The following is an 11,356-nucleotide window of genomic DNA, read 5'->3' on the forward strand; positions in this document are numbered from 1 at the left end:
AATCTCTAGCACATGTTTAATCTCTGCTTCCCTCTACAAAGGGCCATTCTTTTACTTTTATGTTGAGTCTTCATCTTCTAAGTTATATGCACCGTCTTATTACAGCATAGTTATCATTCTTAGTTCTATGTGCATGGTCCCAAAATTATTATTGATTGAATCATGAATGTGTTATTAATTATTTGTATCTAGTCATCCTTTGAACTTTAAAGGTGCATGTCACCTCAAAAATTATTCTTTTTATCACTTACCTACTCGAGGACGAGCAGGAATTAAGCTTGGGGATGTTGATACGTCGCAAACGTATCTATAATTTTTGATGTTCCATGCTTGTTTTACACCAATTAATATATGTTTTAAGGGACTAACCTATTAATAGTTGCAAAAGTGCACAAGTTCTTGGTTTCAACTTTGTTGTGCGGGAAATAGACAAATATTGAAGGAAATAGCTCATTATGGTGAAATCTGGAATTTCCCGGAATCTGTCCCTGCTGAACACTTTTCAAAGATAGTTTCGAAACTCCATCAAAACGACGTCCAATGAAAAAGTCGTAAACTACAAAGTTGTAGAGAATTTTAAGCCGAACAATTTGGACATCTTATTCGTCCAGAACGGACAACGGATGCATCCGGCAGAGCAGAATTACTGCGGAGGTTCGTGCAGTCTCGGGACTCTTAAAGTTGGTGACGTATTTGACACAAACTATTTCCATACCAGGATATTTCGGCCCAGCCACGAGTTGTGAGGCTCATGAAGGACAGAGGGGAATCCTAGGAAGGTTCTAGAGGTGCCCAAGAGCCTTTGGATCAAAGGGACATCCATCCCATGGCCTAGATTGCATCTCCAACACTATATATTGATGGGAAACCCTATTTTTGGAGGCCCCCAAGCATTGTCACGAAAATCCTCCTCCTTGGCAGCAGCCAAGGAGGGGAAAACACTCATCTACACCAGCAACAACTCAAGGAAGAAGAAGGCTAAGGGGCGGCGCTCCCCATGATGCCGGCGGCGGGGAAGGAGTCCCCCGCGCCGTCGCCGGCGCCGCCCACGCCTCCGCCTCCCGGCACTCCTCGCTGAGCCCTCCAACGTCTTCACCGCCATCTCCATCACCAACTGCTCATTGTATTCAGTGGTCCATCCTCTCACAAACCTCTGTACCGCCCTATGTAAACATGGTGTTTGATGCTATAAGTTATAATCCTATTATCTATGTCATGTTGCCATAGTTTATTTGTTCTTTGATTGATTGGTTGTTTCTCTTTGGTTCATTATAGTTGTATGTTGATATGTTACCATCCTTGGTGCCCATTATATTTGTGCGCGCATGGATCAAGCACCATAGGGTTGGTAGTATTTGTATACTAGAAGGGGGAAGTTCTGCCGGAGTGACAGAAACCTAAGGACGTGAACCGGATAGTTGCATGTATGGGAGTAAGAGGACCATTTACTTAAGGCTATGGTTGGGGAAAACTTAATGCTTGCTAGTATTTACAGATGTTTGCTAGCAAGCCAATCACATAGTACTTGTAATCCCGGAGGGAGAGCATGTATATTTAGCCTCTCCTACATAGAAAGCTGCATCGAAGACATTGAACCCAAGATCATCACTAATTGATCTTGGACAAAGCCACCACTATTACCACCGTCTTTCCACACTCATGGTACTGTTAGTTTAGTTTGTTTTATTGCTGCAGCACTAACATTTATTCCGTGTATTTTATTGTTCTGCAAAGTCACCTCTCATACCCGTTATCGCTCTAGTTTTATTTCCTAGATATTGCAAACGCTTAGTGTGCGTAGAGTTGTATCAGTGGTTGATAGAACTTGAGAGAATGTTTATCCTACCTTTAGCTCCTCGTTGGGTTCGACACTCTTACTTATCGAAAAGGCTACACACGATCCCCTATACTTGTGGGACATCAGTGGGTACCCCGGAGATCACACTCTCAAGCTCACATCCGTATGGACCCGATGAACAACTCGAGTTGGTCTATTGACAAGAGCACGAGCAATAGCTTTACTAGATGAGGTGAATCTATTCCTAAATATTTGTGATGTGACTCCCAGTATGGTCTACTACCTCATGCAAGGACTTTATGTTTTCTTAGGTATGAAAGGGGACTACAAGATACAAAGGAGCAACTCGAATTCAAGAAGGAGGAAGATGAGCCTCAAAATTAAGAGGGGAAAAGATTATCGAGACCATCGGACTATTCAGCCTCTTTTCCCTGGATTATCTGACACTTTGAGGAACCATTTGAACTTGATAGAGTCCAACACTATCCAACTTAGACTGCCGGTTTGTCCAATTGGAGTAATAGATTGGTCCTCACACACGGGTTAGACTATCTAGCGCCTAGAGAAAAAATCGTGAAGAAGCTATTGCTGACCAAGTGACATATGGCATACTATCCAATGTAAAAAACGTCGAAATGTGGTACAACGTTGAGCCTTTGCTCGGCAATTCCCCATGTGGAATACAGACCCTTCCCATGTGGAATCTATTAGTTTGGTGGACCGACTGTATTAAGAAACTAGTGTTGTTAAGATTGAGTCTTTTCAGATATGGAGGTCCGAACCCTCTCATGCTTTGCTTGTAATCAGTTGTTGAGAACTCTACGGTACTGGTCGGTTATCTTTTCATTCATGTACCTTGCTTTCCTTGTGTTTCTATTTGTATTCACTAGTTCCCCTCCCCATGTATGTTCATCGGTTTCGTGGTCAAATCATGAAGATCGGGATCTAACCCGTATGAGAGTTTGATGTGAGAAGTCTTGTATAGCTCGAGCTTCTACCAACCCTCACCTAGTGTAGGGCAACCTTCCCAATAACACCACCATACACACCATCAACTTATATTCACATTGCATACTAACTATGTGTGAAGAGATACTCTCTACTATGTTGCTGTTTCTCCGACAAGAACACAAGTACTGAATAAATTAAAACATTCCTTCCGATCCATAATAGGTGTTGATGATTTAGTACAATTTTAGTACAAGTCTGTGCTAAACCACCGACTATTATTATGTATCAAAGGGAGTAGATTTTTTTGAACATTGTAAACTAAGAAAGATTGAGCTCATTTTGCTGAGTAATTTTGATGTTTTTATATATTTTAAATTTTATCAAAATTTTGTTGAATAATAAATTTGTTAAAATATATCTAAATAATACCAGTAAAGCAAAAAAATGTAGCATTGTAAACTTGGAAATTCTAAGCTAATTTTACCTTGTTATATGGAAGTTCCTACGTTTTTTTTATAAATTTGGTCCAAAATTCAATGAATTAAAGTGAAGTTTTCAAAAACAAATCACACTAGTCTTCTCGTCGGCAAACTTAGGTTTTGCTAGTAGATTTTTTTTCATATCTATATAAGAAGTTTAATTTTTTCAAAAGAATATAACAAAAAGTTCAAAAATTTGATAAGTCCAAACAGTTGGGCAAATGAGTTAAAAGCTTCCGAGTTTATTTACTACACTTAGACTGAATTACTAGAATTTTTTCGATTTCAGAAGATTTGGCTGAAGTGTACAAAAATGACAAAACCTGGATACGTTTTGCTTAACATCCGGTTTTGCTTAACATCCGGTCTAGCTCTGATCTGATACAAGACAAGAAAAAGTGGTAAGTCTCCTCTGCCTCATGACACCTTACTGGCGGGCCCTAGTTATTGGACATGGTGTCAACTAACCAAATCGTGATCTGGAATTTCTCTAAAGCAACTTGCCCAAAAATTGCGGTTTCTATTTTTTACTATTGAGGTTTAGAGTACTTAACCTCGATCATTAGTTGTGTTTTTTTATATTTGCTCAAAAAGAAAGATATTACACGCTATACAGTGGGGGTTTACACGGTTTGGCATCTTTCGGTGGAGCCAACTGGCCTTATTTTTTACGGATTTGCTAACTTAGTGGTCAATCGAAGTTCACAACCAACATATTTGCATTGTGTTTCATGTGCTTTATGAGGTTTAACTGGAGATGCAACATAGATTTTCGATTGTAAGTGGGTTGCAACTTAGAATTTTTCAGTTGCAACTCAGATATTTCAGTTACAAATTTTGTTGCAGTTGAGATTTTTCTAGTTACAAGTCGTGTTACAACTAAGATTTTTAAATCGCAAGTAAGTTGTAACCGAAAAATGGTTCACGCACAAAATTATGGGATGCTATCACTTGACTAAGAATTAAGGTAATTCTCGGTCAACTGATAATTACTCACACAGTTCTCTATTGGAAGGAGTTTTTTTGAGGGCTAAAGAGCTTCATTTATATCAAAACAGGTGATCGGTTAAGCCATAGCTTTACAAGGAAATGATTCTTCCAAACACATCCAACACCTAAATGCCTAACATAGGCCGCACACTCGTGCGCCGAGTAATTTTGAGCTCTTCTGGCTAAAACACATTTCCACCTTGGGAAAACAGTAACTGGGATAGCAAAATCAGAATAGAAGCTTCTCAGGTGTGTTGCTGATTCCTATCCCTTTTGTTGTTCTTTTACCACAATGGCATAATCAGATTCGAAGATAATAGGTGAATTACTCCATTCACTAGCCAATTTAGCACCATTAATGAGGGCTCGAGCTTCACCCTCCTGTTGGGAGGAGTTGGCAATAGGTAGTGTAACCATCAAGATTTAGGTAAATATCTAGAGAGCTGTCATCACCGACTGAGGAACTATTTGTAGTTAAGGTGAACTATATCCACCCCTTATGGCTTACAATAGTAAAAGAAAAAGAATCGAAGGAGCCAAGACAACACACTTCCAAATTTGTAGAATGTTGGCAAAAGGTTGCTAGATGTCCATCTGGATGCAAATTTTCGGAACCTGATACTCTTGGTCCCGTGGTGAACAGTAAATTCACAATATATACTCCCTCCAATAAATAATAATTTTCGGAAATTTTGTACTAAGTTAGTATAACTTTTGTACAAAGTTACTGATACTTATTATGGATTGGAGGGAGTAGTAAATAAAGTTGAATAATACGAAATAAGTTTTACATGTAGAGGATGTAAGCAGGTATGTGTGTATCCAGTTTAAAACTTAAATTCAAAAGTATGTAACTTGGCAAAAATGACAAACTGACGAAGGAACAATGTAAGGACTATACCAAATCACTGTTTAAGTTCTACACTATGATCATACATCTTTTTCCATGGCTCCTTGCATGTTTACATTGCTTGTGTGATAAATTCATCATTTCATTGAACCGTAACAAATATTTCCTTCATTTCATATTTTTTGTCATAATTTTAGTTCAATAAATCCATTATTTCATTGAAACATCGTAAATTCTCTCTATAATTCTTGTCATAGTTTAGCTCGAATTTAAATTTAAACCGCGAAAAAACGATGTAGCGGAGGGAGTAATTACAATCATGAATCCTCCAGTTTCTTGCAATGAACCTTTCCACTTATCATTAACTCTCTTTCCACATGAATATCTCAAAGAGAAATATCGGAGCTTGATGGGCCATCTTTATTCCCCATCTTATTCCCAGTCTCGATTTGCAATATGCAAATCGGCAGGTATTTGTTGCCAACAAATCGTCAACAGTAGAGTAAGCACCAGTTAATGATGATGAGATTGGAGTATAATGATGATGAGATAGGAGTATAACAGATTGGAGTAAGCACCAATATAACTGACCAAAGCTCCTCTTAAAATAGAGGATCGAATTCAAAGCGAAGTATATAACAGATCGGGGAATCGTGCTACTCAGTGTAAGAAGATTATGCATTGTGTTTACTTGAAAGTGTGTGTTACCATATTTTTCGAGAAAGGACTGGTGTACGTGTCACAGGGACTCCACATCATGTAGGCGCACGCTGACATGGACCCCATCCAGTAAGCGTTCCACTTCTTGGAGAAACTGGCCTCTCAGTTCTAAAGCTGCACTGCAAAGTCTGCCGCCACCGAGAGTTCTACTTGCATTATGAGATTGATTAGATTGCCGGCCATTGCTTCCAAAAAGCGACAGAAAGACTAACAAATTTCGGCCACGAAAGCAAAGATTATATTCTGCCGTGCGATGCTGCGATTGCGATGATGACTCGGATTTGCCAGCTTTACAGGATTCTTTTAGCTCATCGATTTATCTACGACGTGGAATCAATCGATCAATCAGAGACTACTGTAGGTTTATTGTGCGCTTAATAATCTCATTTGTGTCATTAAGCATGGAAACCACATACAGTAGTATTTGCCTGGTCCAATTATTGATTTTACTTGCTCTGCGAGCAAGACTGCAAAAGCCTGTACGAGCTCAGGATTATTTCTCTCAATTGCTGCCCACATTTTTGTACACATAGCATCTTGCTGCAAACGGAATCTAAATCTAGCACAAGATACTAGCAAGAGCCAAAGATTCTTCCTTGCATTGGAAGAGACAGGAGCTCCGTGGTTCTCACTCCACAAGCGCCGCGAAGCAGCTTCCCGTGCGCACGAGCGCGATCCCGCTGCCCGCGGAGGCGGAGTCGCCGGTCACGTCGACGTCGGCGGAGGCCCCGCCACGCCTGGGGCTGCTCGGCGTGGACCGCACCCTCCTCGGCGGCGTGGATGGCGGCGACGAGCCGAGCCGGCGCAGGAGCAGCAGGCGCACGGCCGCGATGAGGTCCCCGGCGTTGTCCTCCGGCGACGGCGGCGCCGAAGCGCGCCGGGTACTGCAGACGGCGACGTGGCGATCGAGAGCCTCCGCTGGCGAGATGGGCGCGCGGCCGAGCTCCTCGCCGACGGCGTCGCCACAGAGGCCGCAGATCCACCTGTCTCCGTACCGCGCGCGCACGACGGAGATGTACCGCGCCGTGCACTCCTCCGTGAAGCCGCAGCACTCGCACGCCACCAGCAGCTCCTCCTCCGGCCCGTCTCCGTCCGCCGCCTCCATCGGAACTACCCCCTCCGCTCTAAGTGGCGACCCAGCAAGTTCACAGGAACAGTACCTGGCAAGTGGGCTCCTCCTCGCCGCCGATGGCCGCCGGCGTCGGCCGGTCGCAGTGGTGTCCCGCTTCCATGTGTGCGCGTCGTTTTTGTCATCTGGGCCTATCATATATGGCGGGTGGGTGTGATTGGGCCCAGGCGGCACCAATCATGGAGTGGGCCCCTGGTAGGTCTTGGGGAGCTGGGGATGCCACGTCGGACTCAGAAGATAAGCTGGCATTGGATGCCGCAGGCCAGGGCCACGCCAGCTTTGCCACCTATGCGTTGCTCAACTTCTTTAAAACATGAACAAACTAGAGGGAATCGCGGCAATACCACCGGCGAAAACCAAGTTCCAAATACCACTTCAAAAAAGCCAAGTTTGCTGAAATACCACTACAATCAAGTCTTTTATGCCAAAAATATCACTATGCACTACCTGAGAGGCTGAGAGTAACACCCATAGAAAGGGACGGATATGCCATCACCTCTCCAGATGTCAATCTCTCGTTTCAGCTGCATTTGAAAAGCCATTTAGCAGCACAGACAGTGGCAGTTCAACAACATTTTCACCAATTTAGTAGCATTAGAGCATCAGTGGTTCAACGTGCTCAAAAATTTCTCTTCTAAGCCTTGTAAAATAATTTGGCGAGAAATACTGAAAAAGTTGGGGTGCGGTGCACCCCCAACTTGTGCATAGCTCCGCCCCTGTTGTCACTTGTTTCTAATCCGAAGTATAGCGAAAAGTGTGAATGGCACTCGAGCTTCAGTGATCCCGCCAGGTGGAGATGCTCCCAGTCGTTCGTTTCGGTACTCTGGCCATCCACGTGTTCGTACCTTCAGACGTATTCATCCTGTTTGCTTAAGAATAGCACATCGGAAAAAACTTTGCATGCAGCCTACCCCACAGTAGTACTACTGCTGCATGGTATAATTTTTAGATTTTATTTCTAGTCTTAGATCGGAAAGAGCCATATTTATTAGATTCACAATTCATATAAATTATTATGTTTCCTTTGGTGATATGTTTTAAACAAGCAAAAAAAAGTTTTTCTTTTGGGAAAATTTAAAATTTTATTTTGAAACACATACAAACATGATGATGCAAAATAAAACTCAATAAAACAAGATGCAAAAAATGTGTCTCGAAACTGTAATCTAAAACAATTACCAAATATTTCTAACTCTTATGAACCAAGATTGAAACAGAGCGAAACAAATAGCAAAACAAACTCACTAAGTTTAAAAAGCCATTTTTTCAAAAATTATCATAACATATTCAATAATGGTCTTATTTCGGCGAGCTCTCTTGAGTCTTGACTAGCAACTCAAATATTCAAATAATTTGCAACTTGAGATATTGGTTCGAAAGCTACGAAAATTTAAGTTTTAAATTACATATACTAGTGTGATAGGAGTGCGAATCTAAATTGAAAAAAAAATAGTAAAAATATGAAGATGACAGAATGTGGGCCGCCCAGGTGCATGGAACAAACACATGGACAGCGGTCAAACTGGGAAGCAACACAATGAAGCAGGTTGACAGGGACTTAGAGGAGGCGTAGCAAGGAATCAGAGACAGAAAGCCCCAGCCGGGAGAAGAAAACATGATCGGGCCTTTTGGTCTGGACAAGGAGGAAAGAAGAAAACGGATTGTGGATAGAGTGGTTGGGCTTGTTTTGGCTAGGTTTAGACCATGGCAGATTTGCCCCATTCTAAATAACCGACAAGAGTCATACAGTTTGACTGATGAAAATCCCTTGACGGCTCACGCCATTGGCATTTTGGCATAAAAAACCTAAGCGGAAGTGACATTCTCGCAAGTTCGGTTTTCTTAGTGGTATTTTTGAACTCTTGGTTATCACACCTATTCTCTCAACAAACTAGTGCAGAATCAAACTGCAATAACAATTTCCTGCAACAAATCGATAACACTACATATATTGATTGTGCTGCTGCTATGATATTATGGATGATACAGTGTAACAATGGAGAGCAAAATGGGCAAAATCTTGATTTATACATAGAAAATGATGGAGTCATCAGCGCCGTGGTTACTATTCCTGGTCAGCTGGTCCGAACTAGCACGAGAGTTGTATGAGCACGGTTGGAGGGCGCCACACTTCAACGGAAGCAAGTTCATACATTTGGTGCAAGACTAAAAATAATCAAGTACTAGGGTTCATCCTAAATGCATCAAGATCTCACGAGCAGCGACGGACGAGCGTAGAAAAAGATTGGAGGGTGGGCACGCATTTAAATTTCTATTGCCCTCCTCCAACTGTGATAAAAGTTTGCAGCTGGCCAATGAATAATATATAAGGCCATACATATATATCAAATATGCACCATTGCGATAGAAATAGTTCAATACATGATTTTGGTCTCACTCTTGGTATCAATATGACTAGAGGTGCAGAACCAATGCCCGCTAACAAAAGCCCACCGTCTTCTATGTTTAAGAAGATGCAATCTTCTATTCTTCTTTGCTTCATGTTTCTCGAAAAGTCTTCTTCATTTCTACAATTTCATAGACACATATATAAGCTATTGGGTATTGTCGTCTTGGCCAATTTCTTATCTAGAAACAGAAACCATCCATTCTTGACACCACTGCCCAAACTACCAATTGAGGCAATGCAAATGCCATTATAACAGTAATGCACAAAGAATAGGGGGTACAACCGTGTAAAGTGTGAAAGTGGCAACGTGCCTTCCCGAGTTCCTGTATCCTGTAGCAGAGCTGCAAAGGAAGTAGCGACGACCGGTGGGAGGATCTGAGGAAGGGGTAAAAAGGGTGGGCGGCGTCGTGGCAGCCGAGCCTGAGCGGCGAGCCCCGTAGGTCACGGAGCAGCGAGCAGTCGAGCACGGAGCACCAGCTAGAGCCGTTGAGCGGCAGTAGAGGGAGCAGCGGTGGCCGGAGTCGGGGAAAGGCCACAGAAAGCGACACGTGGAGGCACTAAGGCAGCCGGCGGAGGAATCATGGACAGTGATGTGTCGGCGGCGAGGGAGTCGATTACGGAAACCGAGAGCCTTGTCATCAGCCTCGCCCTAACCTGTGATGTAGGGAGGTTCTATACACCAACCCGATCGGTCCTTACCAGATGCCGCACATCATAGGTTCGTGATGTTGGGCCAGCCAAGTACATTTTCCCACTCTTTCCTTCATGTAGTTTCTTTTCGATTTTTTCAGAATCTTAATATTTTGAACAACTTTTGATTTTCAATAAATTTTAAAACTGAACATTTTCAAATTTTGATTTCTAGAACCCGAACATTTTTTGAATCTGAATATTTAGAACGAATATCAAATTTCATGAAATTTCGAATTTTGAAACTTTTTTGAAATTTGAAATAAAAATATGAAAAGATTTTCAAAAATTAGATTTTTAAAATTTGAACGTTTCTAAAATTGAATATTTCTTAAAATAGATATTTAAAAAAACTAGGCAAAACCAGGAAATTTAGGAAGAGAAACCAAAAAGACCAACAAAAAACGAAAAAAAAACTGGGTTTAAAAAAATCATGATGAATGGCCATGCACATGCCTCCGTAGGGGGTGTGTGGCACGTGGTACAGTCGACTTGATCGGTGTATAGGGTTTGTTATGATACACGATGTCTCTCGGACGCGAATTAGGGGAGTGGATGTACAAACCCATCACTTGAGTTTAAATCCTCATGGACGTGAATTTAGGTTCCTATTTATACTTGAGGCACAGGCTAGACCTGGTACTCGCGCAATTTATCTTGAGGACTATGCTTTAATCTTAACCAAGATTAAAAATCTTAGTACTCATGTCAAATGGTTGTGTGCATCCCGGGTTGGTGCAGAGGCCGGGAAGTGAAATTCTCCCCATTTTTAAGAGATGGTATTAGGAGGCACCCAACCCCCTCCCGAACCCTAGACTACTCCTCCCGGCGCCGCCAACGGATGGGACGGCGGCTGGGTTCCCACCTCGACGGCGGCGGCGGTTGATACGTCTCAAACGTATCTATAATTTCTTATGTTCCATGCTACTTTTATGATGATACTCACATGTTTTATACACACTTTATGTCATTATTATGCATTTTCCGGCACTAACCTATTGATGAGATGCCGAAGAGCCAGTTGTTGTTTTCTGCTGTTTTTGGTTTCAGAAATCCTACAAAGGAAATATTCTCGGAATTGGACGAAATCAACGCCCAGGGTCTTATTTTTCCACGGAGCTTCCAGAAGACCGAAGGAGATACAAAGTAGGGCCACGAGGCGCCGCCACGCTAGGGCCGCGCGGCCTAGGAGGGGCCCGCGCCGCCCTAGTGTGTGGGCCCCTCGTGACGCCTCCAACCCTACCCTTCCGCCTACTTAAAGCCTTCATCGCGAAAACCCCTGTACCGAGAGCCACGATACGGAAAACCTTCCAGAGACGCCGCCGCCGCCAATCCCATC

General features: G+C 42.5%; 1 protein-coding gene across 1 annotated transcript; it reads right to left on the reverse strand.

The window, feature by feature from the left end:
• Window positions 1-6,256: 6,256 nt before the first annotated feature.
• Window positions 6,257-7,045, reverse strand: LOC127332445 (uncharacterized). The gene has a single exon (XM_051358741.2). It carries the CDS (start codon window positions 6,891-6,893, stop codon window positions 6,417-6,419), a length of 477 nt encoding a protein of 158 aa, XP_051214701.1. The 5' UTR covers window positions 6,894-7,045; the 3' UTR covers window positions 6,257-6,416.
• Window positions 7,046-11,356: the final 4,311 nt, after the last annotated feature.

This window comes from Lolium perenne, chromosome 4 (genome assembly GCF_019359855.2).
Source record: "Lolium perenne isolate Kyuss_39 chromosome 4, Kyuss_2.0, whole genome shotgun sequence".
Taxonomy (NCBI): Eukaryota; Viridiplantae; Streptophyta; class Magnoliopsida; order Poales; family Poaceae; genus Lolium; species Lolium perenne.